At 34.6% G+C, this 22,574-nt stretch overlaps 1 protein-coding gene across 1 annotated transcript; it reads left to right on the top strand.

The window, feature by feature from the left end:
• The first annotated feature begins 8,562 nt into the window (after positions 1 to 8,562).
• On the top strand, positions 8,563 to 12,185 carry LOC134718259 (uncharacterized). Its single transcript, XM_063580753.1, has 3 exons — positions 8,563 to 8,580; positions 11,196 to 11,278; positions 12,038 to 12,185. Exons 1-3 carry the CDS (start codon positions 8,563 to 8,565, stop codon positions 12,183 to 12,185), a joined length of 249 nt encoding a protein of 82 aa, XP_063436823.1.
• The last annotated feature ends 10,389 nt before the right edge of the window (positions 12,186 to 22,574 follow it).

Below are 22,574 nucleotides of genomic sequence, written 5' to 3'. Positions count from 1 at the left end.
TACGAGACATCGGATTAAACGTCCCCATTCTGACCGGACGTGACTGCGAACTTAATTCATCCCGCACAGCCAAACGGACGCCCCACTTCGGCAAGCGTTTTACTGCCGGTCGGGAGAAGACCAAATGACCATATTTCTATTCCCCATTCACCCCTGAGGGGGTGAAACCTTACCATAGATACCATTATAAGTGATGGGGCATCATAGGTAAGATATATATATAACAAGCAGATTCTTTTTTTCTTAAATTTAGTGTTTCACCTCTGACTGATTAACCTGTAGCTGCTGAGCGTCCTGTTGTTGCATTGGAGTGTTAACCTCTGGGACCGGAGTCCCCTTATCTTCTGGCACCTTAATTGATCTATTGCCCGACTCTTAAGTGCAGATAACCAGATTTTTGTTTTCTTTTGTTATGAACACACGTGACGAGTCATGTTTTTCCACCACTCTGACCGAAGGCAAATTCCATTCCACCTCCACTTGAACCATAGGCGAATGACTCTTCTTTTTTGTCAGTAGGCTCCTGAGTACGTGGAACTTGAATGTCAGTCCAATCTTTATAATTGATGTCATGTAAATCCAAAACATCATCTTGACCTTCTGTATGTTCTTTCTTTACCTCTTGTTCATGACTTTCAAGTTCATCTCCTCCCTATGTTCTCCCGGGGGAAAGGCAATGGTGAACCTTCATATATGCCTCTGAAGGTGTAGGCCACCTGTTTTCATCACCCTTACTTGGCCTTTTACTCATGATTAATCCAAAATACACAATCTGAAAAACACAATAAAAACTAATTATAAAATAAGCTAAATATATACATCATACTACTGGTATATTGCCTTAATATGTAAAGTTACCTTGCGGTGCCAGAGTTCTGACACCGTGGACATCTAAACTTTACCATAGTGTCCGTCAGCTCTGGTGTCAAATCAACACATGCTCCATGGTACCACTCATGACAAAAAGCACACTGACTGTATCATAAACAGTCCATCATCTGGTTTTCTGCACAAACAGTACAAGTCTGGGTTAGTCGCCTTAGTCACATCCTCACCGTCCTGTAACCTGTGCTGGCACTGTTTTAACCAGGGTGGTACTTGTCTGTCTTTGCATGGCTTTAAACGGTCATGATTTATTGTCAGTACAGTTTTTTTGCAATTTTATCTGAAAAACGCTCTTTGGGACAATTTGGGACGATGGAACCAGAAGGGCACAGATAAACATTTTTTTTAAAGTGGAAGAAGAAGGAAATATTATAATTGATAAAAATGACACCTGTGACTTTTCTGTGGTACGAAGGAAATATCAAAATTTCTCCTCTAATTCATAACATAGAGTCATGATAACTGTAGAGAACTTAAAGACTGGAAATATGCTAGACCAGATTTTGGTTCAGTATTATTTATATGGAGAATAAAGAGGTATACTGGTGGCACCACATGGACACAGTAAACAAGATTCGTCTGATCAAAGAACACAAGAAACAACTCAACAACGTACTAAAGAATTATGCCAGGAGAAGAAGTCAGGACCAAAAAATGTTATGCATTCCATGATTGAAGAGCAAAATGAATTAGAACAAATTCTTGGCAGTTTTTTCATTCCTAGAGATAGACAGCAGGTTAGCAATTTGTATTTATATTTTGTAGATGCTCAGTTCATCACAAGACTCCTCATCAATTTTATTGACAGATACTTTCTCATCTATGGCTACATGGACATCAACATCTATGGATACATCAGCTTTGGATACATCACCTTTATATACAACTCCTATGATAACACTGGCTACATTATCATCTTTTATATTTACATCTATATGAACATCTACATCAACATATGTTCCTTCCCATATTGTAGACAGACAGGTAAGCACTTCATAAACGTCTGAAAGTATTAATTTTATTTGATACAATTCAACATTCACATATAATGTTGTGACGAATAACATACTTAAATGAAACGGAGACTTTGTCTTTGTTTTAAATTGCCATTTCATTAATTTTTTTTATCTTTTTATTTCATTTTTGTCGAGCCTACAACTTTTGTTGCAGAAATCTCGAAATAGGGAAAGTGATCCGGCGGCGGCGTTAGCTTATTTCTTAAAAGCTTTATATTTCAGAAGATGGAAGATCTGGATACTTTGTATATAGATGCCTCATGTTACGAAGTTTCCGTCAGTTACATGTCCAAGAACTCATTTTCATGGTTCAGTGCCCACTTGAAAAAAAAGCTAAGATTATTTGTAATGTTGAATTCTCTCTTATTATTAGTAATAGGATAACTATATTTGATATATGCGTACCTTGCAAGGTCATTATGTCTGTCAGACAGTTTTCACTTGACCTTGACCTCATTTCATGGATCAGTGAACAAGGTTAAGGTTTGGTGGTCAAGTCCATATCTCAGATACTATAAGCAATAGAGCTAGTATATTCGGTGTATGGAAGGACTGTAAGGTGTACATGTCCAACTGGCAGGTGTCATCTGACCTTGACCTCATTTTCATGGTTCAGTGGTTATTGTTAAGTTTTTGTGTTTTGGTGTGTTTTTCTCATACTAAATGCAACAGGTCTACTATATTTGTGGTATGGAATGATTGGAAGGTGTACATGTCTAGAGGGCAGATATCATGTGACCTTGACCTCATTTTTATGGTCCATTGGTCAAAGTTCAGTTTTTGAGTTTTGATCTTTTTATCTAATACTGTATGCCATAGGTCAACTATATTTGATGTATGGACATATTTTATTATCTGTATGTCAGTTGCGCAGGTTTTATTTGACCATGACCTCATTTTCACGGTTCATTGCACAGTGTTAAGTTTTTGTGTTTTGGTCTATCAACTATAAGTGATTGGTCAACTATATATGTTGTATAGAAGCATTGTTAGCTGTACATGTCTGCCCTGCCTGGCATGGTTCATCTGACCTTGACCTCATTTTCAAGGTTCATTGATCTTTGTTTAGTTATCTTAATTAATGTTATGTGTCAGTTGTAATAAAGATTTATACTTAGGACTATCAACATAATATCAATGGTTAGTACAGAAGGCGAGACATTTCAGCGTGTGCACTATTGTTTTAATACAACTATCGATATGTATGTGATGATACTCAAGTGCTTTCTTCATGTACTTTAGGCCAGCTTGAAACTTGTCTCAACCATTTAGGTATAAAATAGACAACACAGACACATCCAATAAGCAGTTACCTGATTAGTTTCCTTCCAATTTTCTGATAGGAAAAAAAGAGATTGTGCTAAAATGTAAATAAGTGTTGAAAAAAGGTATACACGTACCTTCGCTACAGGTATTTTGAAGGACTATCTTCTCCTTGTGGTTGGTTGAAATATGCCGTAACCATTTCATATCTGAAATATTCAGCTTTGACTGCTTATATAATTTATATCCTTCATTGTGTCGTTGAATATTTTTCAGGCAAAACTTCCTGGTTCGATGGAAACCTCAGCCCCTTTACAGAGTTAATGATGGACAAATGCACATGCATGCATGTATTACTATAATCTGAATTATTATTTTAATGTCATTTGCTTGACCATATTTTTTTTTATTTTATCAATTTTGGGATCAGATAATATTTAAGAACCGTACCACTTCCTTCAGAAGTCTCTGAGAGAAATTAAAACGATGTACATAAAATAACAAAAATATTAAATAGTGATGGAATTGTTAATCTACAGATCACATCAAAAATATTTTATGATAATAATTTCTTTGTTTGCGAGTTGTAATGAAAGCTAGTGAAAATTATTGATAAATAGATTCAAGAAGTTCGAGATTACAGATCAACTAAAAATGCAGGCAAACATCATTTATTACGCTTGTAATAAAAGATCAAATGGGTAATCACGTTGAAACGAAAAGAATCAATGTTCATCATCGAGTCTCCTTATCACGACAAACGCTCTGCTAATTGTTGTGTTTATTTGTTTCAGCTTCCTTGACACTCTGAATACAGTTCTAAGTTAACATTTAAAGTCAATATTATTGAATTCAACATTGTTCTAACGTTTCATAACGTCTTGGCAATTTCGATTGACTTTCACAGCACACTTGCTATAGCTCTGTTAAAAAAAACCTTCAACTATGGGCATCATACTTAAACACCTTCTTACAATGTTCTACATCTAAATCATTAGGATGATTTGTGTTTACGGCCGCCTTGTGAGTGTGGCCTACACCGGAATACAGTAGATTATGTACATTCCATTAATTTGAACACTTATAGCATGCGAATTGTCCTTGCCTCTTAACTTCTATATAACTTTTTCTTCTTCTCATATCTTGTTTATTAATTCGTTTTATGCCTGTATTTGCTCTTCTTTGTAGGCTAGATGTTGTTGCAGCCAATCTGTGACCACTAATGAAGATTGTTTGTATATCGGTGTAAGCAATGGGTGAGTGACTGACATGAATTGCGGTGTCAATTGAGTTTTGATGCTTTTCTTCCAGGTTTCAAAGGTTTTAATTCTTCATATAGGGTGTACCGCTTTAATTTGTAGTAGCAAAAGTATCGAAGGAACGATGTAACATTGATATATGGTTCATTTTCTTTTTCCAAAACGCCAAACTTGTGTCCCTTTAATTCTTTCAAAATATTGAAACGCTTGATTTCTTTGATATGGTCTGTATTACTATATACATGATGTTTTCTAAGGAATTGGAGAATGTCTTTAGATATATTTAAGTGAATTTGTTCTCGGAAAAAAAGCTTCGATTATAATTCTCTGAGGAATGGGATATTTTCAAACATGATTTACCCAAGACTATCAAATCTAAAAATAATAGAAATATTGTCCATTTCTAATCAGAAATATTGAAAAGCAGAATTAATGTTAGGCAGTTCAAACACACGGTCTATTAAATTTGAAGTTTAAAAAATATAACAGAAGATATCTATAATTATTATCATATTATTCAGTCAATTTATAAAGTTTGATCTGCAATACAATATTATTGGTAACATTCAGTAGATAGATATAGGAAGATGTGGTGTGAGTGCCAATGAGACAACTCTCCATCCAAATAACAATTTAAAAATTAAACCATTATAGGTTAAAGTACGGCCTTCAACACGGAGCCTTGGCTCACACCGAACAACAAGCTATAAAGGGCCCCAAAATTACTAGTGTAAAACCATTCAAACGGGAAAACCAACGGTCTAATCTATATAAACAAAACGAGAAACGAGAAACACGTATATATTACATAAACAAACGACAACTACTGTACATCAGATTCCTGACTTAGGACAGGTGCAAACATTTGCAGCGGGATTAAACGTTTTAATGGGCCCAAACCTTCTCCCTTTTTCTGAAACAATAGCATAACATCACAACATAGAAAAACATACGATAAAATATCAATTGGCAGACTTAACTCAATCAAAAAACGTATGATTACACAATGAACGAATAAATTTGATCTGCGATATCTGAATACAAATGCACAGTTAATTAAATATTAGAGACAAACATTCATGACCAAAAGGCTAACAAACAAATTCAAACACACTGAGAAATATTTAACCAATCAATGTTCACTTGTAAGAATAAGTGAAAAATTGAAGATATTACAAATAATCAAAGCTGGTATACAGACAAGAGATAGATATTAATAAAAAATGAAAAAAGCATTATAAACAGTATCAACAGGTCGAATTAACAAGAAAATACGATTTGAGAGTACTCGCAGTTACTGACAGCTAGTTAAAAGCCAAAACCAATTAACAGTAAAAAATCATGCATCAGAGACTAAAATCGACTAAAACACATCACAGGGATTTAGTATTTTAACGTCATTAATAGTCAAAGAAGACATGACTTGTGCAATGCCAAAAATAAATGTATCGACAGGTAGTAGTATAGTGAAGAGCGACTTCTATAGAAATAAAAGTTAACGTGGCTGTGTCCCCTATACATCTCGCCTCAAAAGATAATGAAATTTAGTTATGTTTTAATTTGCTAATGACAAAATCATTATTAGTGCCAATGTGAACTATATTCAGAGATCTAATTACAATATTGGTACGATAACCCTTACTTATAAGTTTGTTTAAAGGTCCGATCAGTTTACAAGGATCACATAGTGATTTCCTCGCTTTAAGTACAATATTACCATAAAATTTAGAATGAGAAATACCATTTTTAATAAGCTTTCTACAGGTATAGCCAAATTTACTAATCAAGGCCTTTTTTTATATGAAAAATGTTTGTAGGAGGTTGAACTGTCCTACCTGAAGAATTTGTCGATGGTAATGTTGTTTGTCCTGCTCCTGTTCGTGACGTTGCTGTTGTTGTAACTGACATTGTGGTAGTTTAGGCACTTGTTGCAGCAGAAGCGATAGATGTTGTGGGAGTTGCAGTCAAATTTGGATATAACGCAGCAAAATGCTGTGGTGTCTGTAACCGTGAAATTCCTGCAACAGATTTAGGTACTTTGGAAAGCGTGGAAGGAATTATTGGCAGGTGTATGATAGATGGTCGTACTAGCGAGATACTTGATGGACGAGTTGGCGGTCCTGTCTACGATGAAACGGAAGGATTTGATTTTATTGGCGGAGACTGAGAGAAAGGCTGGTCGTCTCCGTAAGGGATCGTTGTATCGTTGTCACAATCGGCAACTTGGTGTTCAATCGGATAGCCCTTTTTGAAACTAATAATGTCTTCCTGCTGGTCTGCAAATAAATCAAGGCCTTCGAATGCAGTCTAGTTTGTGGTGAACCTGCTGTTTGTAGTTATCAGGGTCTTTCCAGGTTTCGCTGTCCTCTTTTTACTCTTCTCGCTGACCTTTTGCTGTTGTTTTTCTATGGTCGGGTTGTTGTCTCTTGACACATTCCCAATTTCCATTCATCACTTACACACTAGCACATTCACATTACCGGTTGTGATGGAAATAAAATACACATACAAGGTTTGCAATTTTATATTGATATAGTTAGTCCCAGTTCCTCCAGAACTTTTGTAACAAAATATATTTACATATACACCAACATCTTCAAGTGTTTATTAACTACTGTAAACTCTCAGTTGACGGAACTTCATTTCAGCAGACATGTTGACTGTTTGGTAACTCCAGAACTTAAAAAAAAAACTACTAACATGAATACTTAACACTTCTATGTCTTTATTTTATGGAAATACTCATCTTAATGTGGGCAATATCTGCAACTTATATGGCCTCGCGTAAAGCCAAGTGAGGAGTGAGGAGATCCCTTGCCTCTGTAAATTAAGAAAAATCTAAAGAAAAAATGTAAATGGAGATTGTTTTTTTTAGTTCTTCCAGGCATCATACTGAGAATTTGGGGATTTTTCTTTATGTTTTTTCCTGTGATTATCTGCCAGATGTCCGGTGTCCAAGTAATATTCCGGCTTAGTTTGTGTTATGTTTTCTTGATATAAATTTTCCGCAGCTTTAAATGCAGAGCTGTCGGGGTCAGTTGAAAAATGTTTTGCTTCAATTTAATCTGCATTTAAATCCGCCAGGACCTCTTTGGCCCAGGAATATTCATCGCCGATGCTTATTAGAAAGGTCAAAGATGAGCTGCAGTTTTCTGTACACTTCAAATTTTCCCTAGCTCTCCTACAACTGGGTGTATGGAGACCAATTTATTTTTTGCAACAACAGTATATACCACTTGGGTTGCAAGCTGGAAAGGTGTTCGACCAACACCAGAATACAGTGGGTTATTTTATGCGCCGTCTCCTTGTGTACGACCAACACCAGAATACAGTGGGTTATTGTATGCGCCGTCTCCTTGTGTACGACCAACACCAGAATACAGTGGGTTATTGTATTCGCCGTCTCCTTGTGTACGACCAACACCAGAATACAGTGGGTTGTTGTATGCGCCGTCTCCTGGTGTACGACCAATACAAAATACAGTGGGTTATTGTATGAGCCGTCTCCTGGTGTACGACCAACACCAGAATACAGTGGGTTAGTGTATGCACCGTCTTCTGGTGTACGACCAAACCCAGAATACATTGGGTTATTGTATGCGCCTTCTTCTGGTGTACGACCAACACCAGAATTCAGTGGGTTATTGTATGCACCTTCTTCTGGTGTACGACCAACCCCAGAATACATTGGGTTATTGTATGCGCCGTCTTCTGGTGTACGACCAACACCACAATACAGTGGGTTATTGTATGCGCCATCTTCTGGTGTACAACCAACACCAGAATACAGTGGGTTATTGTATGCGCCGTCTTCTGGTGAACGACCAACACCAGAATACAGTGGGTTATTGTATTCGCCGCCTTCTGGTGTACGACCAACACCAGAATACAGTGGGTTATTGTATGCGCCGTCTCCTTGTGTACGACCAACACCAGAATACAGTGGGTTATTGTATGCGCCGTTTCCTTGAAGACTTACGACGGATGCATTTTCTGCACCAGGTAACTGTTTGATATTAATTAATCGTTTACGCAGTCTTTTCATGTCACTCTTATTTATTTCTATTGGTTAAGGCAGCACACGATTGGCTCTTTTTTGTATAGCCTATGCAGATGTAGCGACATAATAAGTTCCTAAGATGATTTTTCTAAAGCTTGTATGTTTTCATATTAATGAGTTGAAAATCTCGCATCTTGTTTTTTTTTCTGTTCAGAATATCGTTTTCTCTCTGAAGTGCAAGTCTTTTCTCTTTTTGTCCAACGACTTCGGATAATTGGTTGATTTCGTGACACACATTCCAACTGATAAACCAACAGTTGCTTGTTTGGTTACCATCCACATTCCAATATTCTTGAGGGAAAAAAAAGAAAACTATTGTGCTTAAATGTAAATAGGTGTTGATAAAAGATATACATGTACGTTTGCTACTGATATGTTGATGAACTCTTCACTGTTATCATCACCATATACAATCATCTCTGTTACATTGTTATAGCTATGTGTTTCCACAGTGGCTGCAGAGTACAAGCTGTAGCCATTTCTTTTCTGAAATATTTTTCTGAAAGCCGGAGAAATTTTTATGAAATGTGTACCATTATGTTTAGTTTATGAGGTTGTGTGGTTACTTTTATCCCAAATTTATATTTTTTTATACGATTTCAAAAAACTAAGTAAAATCAGGTGAGCGATACAGGCTCTTGAGAGCCTCTAGTTTTGCAAGTTTGTAAGCCTATTTGTTTCACTGTTCAGATTCTGACAGTTTTAGAAGTAAACTCTCAAATTCACAGATAACAACAACTGATTTTACACCTTGATATATGTGTTGAAATCACCTTATGGCTGCTATCAAGGCTTTGCAAGAAGACGGAATCGAAGGAATTGGGAAAATTGGTTTATCACCTTTTTTTTTGATTTTGTCAACTTTTACAATAGCAATGTTATTAAAAATAAACTTAATTAATTAACATGAATGTAATCTGATGCATCATACCACGACTTCCAATAAGTTTTAAATTGGATATAGCTGAAATGTAAATGTTGATATATATGGGTTTTTAGATTTAAGTTTTCTTTCAAATTTAGAAAAAAAACACTCAAAGAATATGCATGCACAACTTGAGCAAAACTAAGTTGCATATGCGTAGCGTCACAAATAATGGATGCCAATTCATTATTAAGGTAGCACAATACAAAGATTTTATAACTCCAACTACCAAGTCCTAAAATGCCGTAACTTTCTTAGTAATGCTTGAAAATTTATAAAAGTGGTAGTTTTGGATAGCTAACAGATTACTCTTTCAAACTAATGCAGCGTTAGAATTATGCAACGAATTATAATGTTAACGGTGTCTAGAATATTTTTCATCAAATTTCCACTTTCAAATGAAATTAGCTTCTGCATAGGTATCCCTAGAGGGGTGATTTTATTGTTTTTTTATGTTGTTCCTATGGCCATTATCTACAAAAGGGTGTTTCAGATTTCAGATAGAATGTATTGAACAAATTTTACACCTAATTAAACATTATCTTGTTTTATGTGGTTAGGATGTTTTCACTAATTGGAGATTTATGAGAGAATAGAATACCTTAGAAACAATCTGAGACACCCTATTGAAGCCCATGATGTGTTGATTAAGATTTCAATAATATTTTCCGTATAGTTATAGAGATGATAGAGCTAAATTCATTCAAGTGACATCCAGATTTTACCACTAATTACATAATAATTGATTACATAACGATTGCATAATAAAAACATTGCACCAATTTAAAAGATTCATCTTTTATCTATCCATATACACCTCTTTTATTATTTTCTACGCATTCATAAGAAAGTTACAGCATTTCCAAGGATAGTGATTGGAAGTCAAAAAATCTTTGTATTGTGCTACCTTAAGTTGTTTTTTTGCAATGAACTAGATGTGTCAGTTTATGTTGGTTTAACACTAGAGGAAGCAAAATAGTTAGATATAATTTTCAAATGTCAACTTTACCACTGACATTTTAAGTAAGTCTTTATTCCGTTAACAATTTCCCTTCTTTTAATCAACCAGTTTTTAAATTTTATGTTCAGTAAAAATCATAGCAAAGTTGAATTTCCTAGTGCTAGTCCAAAATTCGAAGTGCAAAGCAAATAAATTATGTTATGCTCAGTACCGTAATATGCAAATCTCCTGATTTGATTTTTACACTTTTTACTATGTACAAATCTATAATGAGTAATTATAATCAAAAAATTTTAATAAGCTATCTTACAAGAAAAATGTATGTGTTTGTTTTACCATTAGTATATACAAAATTTAATCCTGGTATCTATGATGAGTTTATTTCCAGATCTTAGCAACAGCCTATCTCACCGAAATCAGCAACACTTACAATAAAGAGTTTAACCTGAATCTCTAGGCCACCTAGCTGAGCCTAGGTACCATCAACCACTTATTAAATCCATACACATGCCAACTGACAACAACCAGAGATGTAAACCTACTTAAGGAAAGTCTAACAATAGATGTTAACAGGAAAACAAAGCAACATTAGAAACTAGTACTTTGTCATCAGAAATATCTCATCCTTCAACAGTTCGCAACTCATATTCTTAACAACTCAGATGAATATCAAGACTATGCTTTACTTTTTGAACTTCTCCTTTCCCTGTAACCAGTATAGAATACCAGACCAGAATAAAGACAAAGCAGGTGAGTGTGTGAGTTGATATGTTGTATATTGTTGTATTGTAGTATGTTTAGGGAAGGTTAACTTTCTGGTAATAAGTTTTGTATTTGGTGTTCTTCAGGAAATTGTGAGGTGATGCCGACAGTCAGAGAATGCATTTGTTGCAACGAAGTGCAGAAAGTGTTATATGTCAAAAATGAAGAAGACATTTCCTGCATAACACAACATCCAGGATTTTCACCAATCTGTCTTGATGTTCATGCTTTGGGTGTTGCATACTTTCAATACAAACAAACATGAGTATTGTGATAGACCAAAACAGGCTAATGAGTAATAAAATAATTCATTGCCTTCGATACTTCTTTTTAACTTTATCAAATTGTAAATTATTTGCAAATTGCAAAATATGTGTCTAAACAATTTACCGCATTTATAAAATAATATAATACTAAAACAAAAACAAACAAATTTTATGCAGTTAAATTCTAAGTTGGGAATTCTACACTTTATATCTCTGTCGGGTTAAAAAGACATTTTTGCCAACCATGATTAAATGAGACCAGACTAGACACCAAGGAGATTTAAGCGGTCTCTATAGCCACCGCTCTCAATAATTGACACAATTGTTATCATCTCAACTATAAACTTAAGCTTTTGACCTTGTATTTAGAAATCGTGTTTCTTCAGATGTATAAGTGATAGCACAATATTCATCAAAGGTCATAGGGTCCTCAATTATAACCCAATTCATATATCTTGACCTATGAAATCGTACATACACGTGGTTGGTTAATATAACTGTCAAGATATAGTGCACATAATTAATTCATATTACAAATAAGAAAAATTGTAAAATATTTAGTACATTGTTATACATAATTTAAATTGAAGTCCTTAATCTTTTATTTGTCCCAAAATCAAAGTTTAACTTCTGTTTTCAGACGCAGCAGATATACTTCATACAGACAGTTTGTAAGATGGTGTTGGCAATTCTTTGGGAAAGAGGTACGGGTAGTCATTTCTTCATGTGCAGTATTACGAATCAGGAGCACATTCCCTTGCATGAATTACACTGGTTTCCAGCAGTGACTAGTTACTGCAATGTTGAAGCGGCTCATCAGATTTTGAACTGCCATCTCATTGTCTGGTCTCTCATATTCACTAAAAAGACGAGGAGGAACCTCTACTAGCAGTTTAACACTATGCTCGTTCATATGTGACACCTTTACAAGACCCATTACTGTATGTACATAGTCTACAAGAATAAAAAGTAATCCAGACATTAATGACCAACACTTGACATACTGGCATTCAAAGAGCAGTACTACTTGGATCATTCACCACCACATGTGCAGTCTACTAAAATTCTCTTAACAGAGTAATCCCCCTTCTTAAACTTTGGATAGACCATCTTGTACCGTGCTCTGCCATCCTTTGTTACAGCTTGTTCCCTTTGGCTGTTCTCATTAAAGTGTACAGCTGCCAGCCACAACCTGTTAAAATTATAAATTAAACCAATGTATTGAAGTTGATTCATACCAAAAATTACTGAAACAAATATAAAAAAAGCACAGTGAGACACTGAGTCTCAAGTTCATTGAATATGCTATCTTTAAATCATTGACTTTTTATGGTATACCATTGTCCATCTGTTTCAGTCTGTCACATTGTTTCATAACTCAAAAAGGCTTTCTTCAATTGCAATAAACTTTTGAGCAAATGATTTTAATTTGTGCATACCGATTACCGGTACCATGCTGTATACTGAGGAGCATTTTATCAAATTTTGACCCTCAAAGCATTCCATGGCAGGATAAGCCAATCATTATAGGTGCAAAGTGGTTTATAATTGAATGGTTACCCTCCAAGACTGATGTGTGTTTGCTCGGTGACAATGTGACAATATTCTTTTTCATCTGCCAGTGACACACAATTCCCTGCAGCTTTTCATATACCTGTGTTCCTGGAATTAAATTAAAGTAAGGTAAAAGTGACTCCCACCAAAATTTAGATTTAATCTGTATTTTGCGCCCTGCGAACCCCTTTTAATGAAATAAATAGGAAACTAAATTTGCTGGTAGAATCAAGTATTGTGTTGATGTTTTGTGGTGTTTTTGTGTCCCAACAATTGTAAAGCGCTATGGCACAATCTAGAAGGAGGCTCACGGTAGGAAGCCGGAACCAGCAACGAGACAGAAAACCAAACTAGCATATCAAGAAACTCGCTTTTAATTTAACAATGAAAACATTAAGATAAATACAATATAAATTCAAAGTACACATTTTGAAGTCATGATTAGTTAAAACAATGATAAAAAAGTTCAACAATGCAGGTTTCATATTGAAAAATAACAACATTAAATACTGTTTAAATAAAGCTCTGAATTAAAATAATAGTTGCTTAAAAACATTTTTTTCAAAATAAATAGTGCTAGGTTGGAATCTGCCTTACAACCTTTGTAAAAGAATAAACAACGAGAACTCAGTTTTGCTGGGTGGAAAATGACGTTTTAATTATTCTTTCTTTTCTTTTCTTTTTGATCATTCCCCAAGGGTGACTGGGGTATAGAAATATGGTCACTTGGTCTTCTCCCGACCGGCAGTAAAACGCTTGCCGAAGTGGGGCGTCCGTTTGGCTGTGTGGGATGTATCAAGTTTGCAGTCACGTCCGGTCAGAAGGGGACGTTAAATCCGATGCCTCGTGTAATGAGAGTGCCACGCTCTTTGCACGTTAAGAACCCTTGCAACAACTCTTTTGAGGGGTCCGTAGGTGGCCTGTTGCAAGGCAAAATTTCTGTCCCTATCCAATATACTATCCTTTTCCGGTGGCAGTCCAAATTTCTCCGACCATCATCCCAGATAGCCTCTATTGTATCAACCTACCTATTGTATTTATTGTGAACTTGTTCTCGTCCTGAATATGCATGAAATATTTGCCACTGGACGTTAAGCAACCAACAATCAATCAATCTTTTTGATCAAAATAAATTTACAATACATTAATTATACACAACAAAAACAAATAACATGATCTCTTGACAAATTACAAGTATTCCTGTTTCGTAAATTGCTGTTGTTGTAACTGACGATGTGGTAGTTAAGGCACCTGTTTCAGCAGTAGCGATATCAGTTGTCAAACTGGGATATAACGCATCAAAATGCTGTGGTGACTGTCACCGTGAATTTCCTGCAACAGATGTCGGTATTTTGGAAAGCGTGGAAGGAATTATTGGCGGGTGTATGATAGATGGTCGTACAGGCGTGATACTTGATGGAAGAGTTGGCGGTCCTGTCCACGATGAAAAGAAAGGATTGGATTTTATAGGCGAAGACTTTGAAAAAGGCTGGTCGTCTCCGCAAGGGATTGTTGTATCGTTGTCACAATCGGTTAATTGGTGTTCAATCGGATAGCCCTTTTAGAAACTAATAATGTCGTCCTGTTGGTCTGCAAATATATTATGTAGACGAAACGCGCGTCTGGCGTACTTAATTCGAATCCTGGTACCTTTGATAACTATATCAAGGCCTTCAAATGCAGAGTCTAGTTTGTAGTGAACCTTCTGTTTGTAGTTATCAGGGGTCTTTCCAGGTTTCGCTGTCTTCTTTTCGTTGCTAAACATGGTCCTCTACCATTATATTGTGTTGATGTTTTGTGGTGTCGTTGTGTCCAACAATTGTGCAACGCTATGGCACAATCTAGGGAGAGGCTGACGGTAGGAGGCCGGAACCAGCAACGAGAAAGAAAACCAAACTAGAATATCAATATAATTTAAGTACACATTTTGAAGTCAAAGTAAGTTAAAAAAAAGTAAGTTAAAAACAATGATAACATAGTACAGTTCAGGGTTCATATTAAATAATAGCAATAATAATTACTGTTTAAATAAACCTCTGAATTAAAATATTAGTTACTTAACGACTTTATTTTTTTTTCAAAAATCAGTAAAACAAGAAACATTACTATTGTTGGCAAGGAAAACCCAATAGTTTTTAAATTCTCAAAGGAATGTATATTATGTACATCAAATAACAAACATATTTAATAACTAGTATCTCAATTGTTTGTTAAACAATTGAAAGGTCTTTCTGTAAAAGTGATGTTTTTGTAATGTACTTTGTACGACATTTCGTTTGATATACGACAAGCATACTTTCTGAAACTTTTCGGTTTTTACACTTAATGACCTCATTCGCCTACATTTTTGAGATCGGAAGTATGATATATGTAACACAGGGTAGATGAGCTTTCATTTGATATGCGACAACACCATGTTCTAAAAAGTTTGATTTTTGCACTTAATAACCCCAACTTACCAATTTTTGGAGGTTGGGGATTTGATATTTTAAATGTACACATCATGACCTTTCATTTGATATACAACAACCCTATCTTAAAAGAAAATTTATTTTTTGCACTCAATGACCCCATCCAACCCATTTTTGAGGAGACGTCAATTTGAAATTTGAAATGTACTCTTTATGTTCTTTAATTTGATATGCAACAACCTTACCATCTGAGAAATTTGATTTTTTGTACTAAATGATCCCACCCTTCCACCTGGGATGAAAAAGAGGTTTAAAATTTTCATTTTTAAGTAGAGTTTATCAAGACCTTCAATATGATATATGAGATGACCCCATTTGACAAAGTGCAAAAAATGATGCAATATCAACTATATAAATAGAAGTTATGAAACTTACAAAGTCAATGGAAAACTTGAAAATTTCGAATTAAATATTTGGCGGTTGTTTTCCATGGAATGTTTTTGGTATTTGGTCAAACATATAACCATGTTAACCTCTTCAATTTCTCAAACATTTTTAGAGGTAATCTCTTGTTGATTCAGAAATACATGCCTCCACTCGCAAAATTTCAAACTGCATTCGCTCTAAAACGACAATAGATATCTCAAATCTGTGAAATGATTAATGATCTACAGCTAAAGGACAACATTATAGAAAAAGAATTGGGCCCCTTCAAAGTTCACCAAGGTCACAATTAATCATCGCAAACTTAAGAACCGGAAGTCGTATATACATGGGACTAGCACCATTCAACTCAGGACCACTTGACCTTTCAAATATCACAAGGTCAATGTCATAGTATACTGTGAAGGTCAAGGTGAAATTTCATCATGACCTGATATTGACCTCAAATTGAAGGTCTTGCAGTTTATAGTAGGTTGATATCTGTTACCTTTAAAAAGATATACACAACATACTATACTTTTAAGAATCATCCCGTTGTAACTTTTGAACAGACGGTCGGACATGTTTGGGCTTATTGCATAAAATATTAAGCGCGTCCAGAGGAACAATTTACTCGCTGTATGTATACAGCAAAGTCTTATCATTTACTCACTTTATAAGAATCACAATTAAAAACATTGACTCACAAACATACTAAACTATTTTATCAATTTTTTAATATTTTTAAATTTTTTTTCTTGCTCTTTCTCAGCTTTTCCACATTGTTATACCCGAGGCGTTAATTAATAATGTGCTTAAAGTTGGTCATGATTCACCTCTTGGCGGACATTGTGGGATTAACAATACTTTGGACAGGGCAAAAGAACACTTTTTCTTTCCCAGAATGGGACAAATTATTCCAGACTATGTGCAATCATGTCACCTTTGCCAAATTCGCAAAGTTTCAAATAAGAAAGCAAAACAGGAAATAGTGTCTTTCCCAACGCCGGCTGAACCATTTCAGGTGTGGCAGATGGACCTATGTGGCCCCTATCCACTTTCCGTTAAGTTAATGGAAATACATATGTGTTCACAGCAGTTGATATGTTCACCAAATTATTATTTGCGTACCCGTTGCGAAATAAGGATGCCATAACCGTATGTGAAGCAATATACAGGATGTTTACTACTTATGGAGTTTGCCAAACTTTAATATCGGATCTATGTAGTGAATTTACCAATAAATGTACAGCCGAATTATGTAAATTGCTTGAAGTTACACAGGAGTTCACGCCAGCATTTGCCCACCATTGCTTAGGGGCTTGTGAACGCCAACATCGAACGTTAGCAGAACGTTTAACAACTCGTGCTCTAAAAGGAAAATCATGGGAAAACGAACTACATTCAGTGACATTTTCAATGAACTCGTCTGTAAACAACAGCATTGATTTTTCTCCATTTGAAATACTCTATGGGAAACGCCCAAATTTTCCGCTCATACAATATAATAGCGCATCTTTCAAAGACATACCCGTAGATATGCGTACGTATTTTCAGGAACTCACTTGTAAATTAAATACAATACATGAAATAGTATCCAACAATGCTATCGCATCCGGCTTACAAATGGAGGAGAATTTGAAAACTAATAACTTAAAATTATCAATTGGTGACTATGTTTATTTACAACGTGAACCTACTGGTATAGGACGAAAATTTCAACCTATTTTTGATGGTCCGTATGTAGTTATTAACATTTCAAGTTCACATCTTATCAACCTCCGCGACCCAACAAGGAAAAGAAAGCTGTCCGACCCCGTACATATAAACAGACTGAAAATAGCACATATCCGAGCACCCGACCCCGCGCATTGTTTAGCGCCTGCACATATCGAGGATAACGAGTCCGATGAAAATGAAACTCTCATTTCTGACAAGAATGACGATATTGAAAACCAACCGTCCGATAGTACCGACAGTGTTCAGCCTCCTGTTAGGAGGTCTACAAGAATAGTTAACAAACCATTGCGTTTCAGAGACGACAATTTCGTAAGTGCTAATGACATTGAAAGTTCAACCGATGCCAAATCCGAAAAGGTTAAACGAATTTTGGCAAAGAAAAAGAACGGAAGTCAATCATTCCTATATTTAGTGCAATTAGTCGGTGAACCATCACAAAATGCGCAATGGAGGACGTTATCTCAATTATCTCAAAAAGCGCAAGATTTGTTAATTTCACGGCCGCCGCCGCTAGTGAAATAATTTATTGTATCTACATTATGTATCATCTTGGTGATAACTGTATCGCCAATTACCTTAAATATTCCGAATTTTAAATTGCAATAGTGTCGTTAGCATTCAATGATAAGTGTATATATGTAGTCAATGTGCGTGGTATTTCTTTTAAATAGTTATGTTTCTTCAGTTTGGATTTAAAGGGTTTGGTCATAACTGTATCGCTAATAACCAGTGATTTTTTTTTTAAATGCGTATTCGAATTAGAATTAAAGTTCAACAAATTGCGAATATTATCATACTAGAATGGCCCATGTGTGGTATTCTGCAAAGTTTGAAATGAAGTTAATGGTGTTTCATAAAACGGATTTGGTGAAAACTGTTTCGCCAAAGTGAACTACAGAATGTTCTTGTGATTAGGATGATACATTTACAGTTTTTGACTTGAATAACATTTAATGAACATTTGCTTTTATACGTTGTGTACCTAATGATAAAGTTTTATGATTGTGTGTTTATATGATTGTGCGTCTGCTACCCATTTCATTTATGTACTTTTTATAAGTACATGCAATTGTGTATATTTATCTCTATGAATAAGAGCGAGTCAGAAAGTGGTGTAGGAGATGTAATGATTTGCTTAGAACGAAAACCTTTCATTTTTAATGCTATCGTATGTGTTTAGACAAGCGAACGAGGAGTTTATGGTCTCCACTGAGAAATCGTAAAATTTATTAATCAATCGATGGAATATTTAAATACTGTATCTCTATTACACTATTCTTTATATTTGGTGCATTATTTGCAATATTTTAAATTGACTCTATATGATAGTTACACACGAATGTTTGGGTGCAGTGGCGAATGTTTGAGAAGGTTTTAGGTTTGAATTGTTTAATTAGTTGTTTTGATATTGCATAATTATATATGTTGATTATTACAATATTGTATTCCGTCTGTGAAACTAGCAACCATTTAGAAATTTCAAAAATTTCTTTCTTTCGGGGCGGGGATGTTATATATACATATTTCGTTATAAATAATGGTTGCTAGTTCACAGTCTGGTATCTGTATCACTCCGGAATCGGAAAGGGTTATTCCGTATCCGGACTGATATTAGCTCTCTCTTTTTCTTGTTACTGCGGGTGGCAGACGTAATTTTATATTGAGAGTAAAATATAACAACTAAATCTATTTCATACGTATTTGTTTGTGTCCTTTATATACAAAAGTCCCCCAAGGATACAGAACTAGACATAAGCAGAAACTCTACTAGACATATATATATAATTTGGCAACTGCTAAAGTGTCACTGTACAGACAAGTTCAATAGTTTATAACAGTGCTCATTTGACATATTTAAAATGTCCTACGCATGAAAAATGTATAGAACATTTAGACAATAATGTTATTTAAAATAGTTTACAAAGTAGAACCCACATACATTAACTAATAAACACTATGAGATAAAATAAAGTGCATTTTTCTATAACAATACAAGGATATTTTTTTTATCTTTCTTTCTTTTCTTGATCATAAACGTGATAGAATATCACAAATCATACAGATTGACAATAAATAACATTATCAGTTGACAATACAACATGTATTTCTATTTCTGCTATTGCTTGGATAACCTTGTAAATTACGTTCATTATTTTTGTTATACACGAGTTAATAACCTCATAAATAAAATGTTATATTTGAACATATATGTATATTGATATTTACTTAACTATAAAATATTAATTGACGATTAATATCTTTCTCCAAAAATTCCAAAAAGTTGTGCCAAATACGGCTAAGGTAATCTATGCCTGAGATAAGAAAATCCTTAGTTTTTCAAAAAGTTCAAAATGATGAAAGGATGGCATAGAGTATTTTTTCACGGTATACATTTTGTACTAGCTTCCGTAAATATAGAGTGAAAGTGTTAAACATACAAACAAATCCTGATATATAGTATCGAAATGGGTTTAGTAGGTATTTAATACAGTTCAAAGATCCATAAAAATAATTGTTATGATAAAACATTGACAGGTGCATATATACTAGTCTAAGAGTGCAGTTTTGACATCAACATACTTACCAATTGACTATTTTACTATTATAATAGCAACCCTATCGCCAACTGAAAAACTATTTTACAATTGATTGATTTCTATATTAAATTTATTAAAATTTGTGATTTGATTAGAAAGCTGACAGAAGAAGCAACTTAATTTCTACAGTTATAGAGAAAACCTTTGGGTCATGTGTCCTTTTAATAAATGTAAAGAAAATGAATATTTATTTTAAACTGTCACCGTCATGAAGGGCACAACTGATCTGAGTAGAACATATCAATCAAAATAGAAAATATGCTCAAATACCAAAAATTCCACAAGTGTTCTTTTTTTACAATATTGTAAAAATGTTCAAAGATTTTTTTTTATCCTATGACATAGAGAACTTTTGTATCGACAGACAGACACTGAATCACTATTTGGTGCTAACCATTCAAGACAATAGAACCAAACAAACAAAATTGGTTAAAAAACAAATATATATTTCCTTTAAGCATGGGCAAACCCCCTTTTCATAACACCTTCATTGAATAACATACGTTTCTTTTGTAGGTGTTGTAAACTTTCCTAGCATTCATAAGAAAAAGGAATGCATCCTGGGCTGGAGGATAAAGGACTTTTTCTTTATTCGGTGTTTCTTGAATTTCCCGGCATTTTATCATAAGGTACTTGGTATTAAAGTTGATTAGAACGTCCACCGGTGTAGTTTCCGGCGTAACGGTTCCATTGTCATTTGTTTTGCCATGGTCACAACTGCCGGCCCTAATCTCTTCAATCACAACATTAAAGTTTTCTAATTGTTCATTAATAACTTGACCTATGGTTTCATGACGAAGGCATTTCACAAATTTTTTGTCTGATAAAATTGAATTATTTAGGACGTCCAAATCTAGATGGATGTACACTGGTTCATCCATAGTAAACAAACCATGCCCTGATATCGTCTGGTTCCTAAACGGAAGTCAGGGTTTAAGGATGCTCAAACACGTGAACAGCTAACCAGTCACGTTTCCTGTGCACTGGTTAACGATTTCTTTAATGGAGTAATAGGAACCAGTTTACGAAACGTAAACTAAAAAATACCGTTTAAAATGAGGTCGACGGAAATAATTTTTAAGGGAAAATGTGCGTTTTTTTTTCTTCTAAGTAGCGAAATTCGGGTCGGCGGATCCGGGTACCAACTTATTTAATAAAAACGGTCTAAGTAATGATAAACATAGATATAGGAAGATGTGGTGTGAGTGCCAATGAGACAACTCTCCATCCAAATAACAATTTAAAAAGTAAACCATTATAGGTTAAAGTACGCGGCCTTCAACACGGAGCCTTGTAAGCTATATTTAATCTTTTTTCCAAAACAATCCTTGCTGAATTGTCTTTAAAATAATATTAACACTTATGTTATGTTATTTCTCGTTTTCAGGACTGTATGAATAAGTTCCTCGATGGAAAGAGTGCTGGATCACGTGGGTCGTTGTTCCAAATACGCAATCGTTTTAAATTTTAAAATGTGAAAAAGTAGACATCAGATTGCATCAACGACACACATGACTTTTGGACATTTATAACTGAAGGCCTTGTGTGTGTTTTGTTGAATGCAACATCATTGTAGGAGATTAATCATGACTGTGACATTGAGGATTTATTAAAACAAACATCAAAGCAAATCGTTAATATGATATGGCCAGTTATAAACAAAGAGTCCTCCAATACATAGTAGAAGATTTGGACAAAACAATACCGTACACCGATGACATTGATGAATTAGATGACACCCTCAACTATGAGGAAATAATTAGTGATGATGCAGACATTGAAAAAAGTAAGAGATGACATTATATGATAAATTTTTTGTGAAAGTTTCATCAAAATAATTGAAAGAACAAATATACGTTAATGTGACTAACCAGACTATTAAAGCGAACCCTAAATCTGACTCCACACTAGCATTTTATCAAGGAACACGGTTTTATTCGTTTTCCCTATCCCCATGCAATATACCTTAAGATTCGAGAGTTATATTGATATAAAAGTCATTCAGTGGGCACCAGTTTTTTTATGGTATGTCTTTAAAGGCAGAAAAAATATTAAAGTCATTCCTTAAATACTGTAAATTCAAAAATGATTACGTGCATTTATTATTGCGATTTGGTCATCTTAGACTTAAATGCGATTTAATATTTACGATTTTGAGAAAAATCCTGTTAAATTCATTAAGGAAATGACAGTGTTATTTTGAAAAGACAGAACAAGAGTGCACACGGTGAACCTAACCCTAAATCTGAGTAATGATTTTAAATATTGTTTTAACCTGTTTTGCCCTAAAAATGGTTTAACTCAGACTTTTTGAAAATGAAATACATTTTAAAATGATGAGAATTCGAGTCAAATGGTGAGCATGAATAAGAGATCTAATTCTTATTCTTTGTTTTACTTCAAACAATTGGAAACAATCTTCTCTCATTTAACTTTTCATGCTTTTTTTCTG

The sequence above is a fragment of the Mytilus trossulus genome, chromosome 5 (assembly GCF_036588685.1).
Source record: "Mytilus trossulus isolate FHL-02 chromosome 5, PNRI_Mtr1.1.1.hap1, whole genome shotgun sequence".
Classification (NCBI taxonomy): Eukaryota; Metazoa; Mollusca; class Bivalvia; order Mytilida; family Mytilidae; genus Mytilus; species Mytilus trossulus.
The sequence above is the reverse complement of the archived record's forward strand: the minus strand, read 5'-3'. Positions and strand labels throughout refer to the sequence as shown.

Excerpts from the sequence above, each read along its gene's own strand:
- LOC134718259 (XM_063580753.1), top strand. Across the intron at positions 11,279-12,037 it reads TGCAACGAAGTGCAGAAAGT|ACGCAGCAGATATACTTCAT; the intron begins GTTATATGTCAA and ends TTCTGTTTTCAG.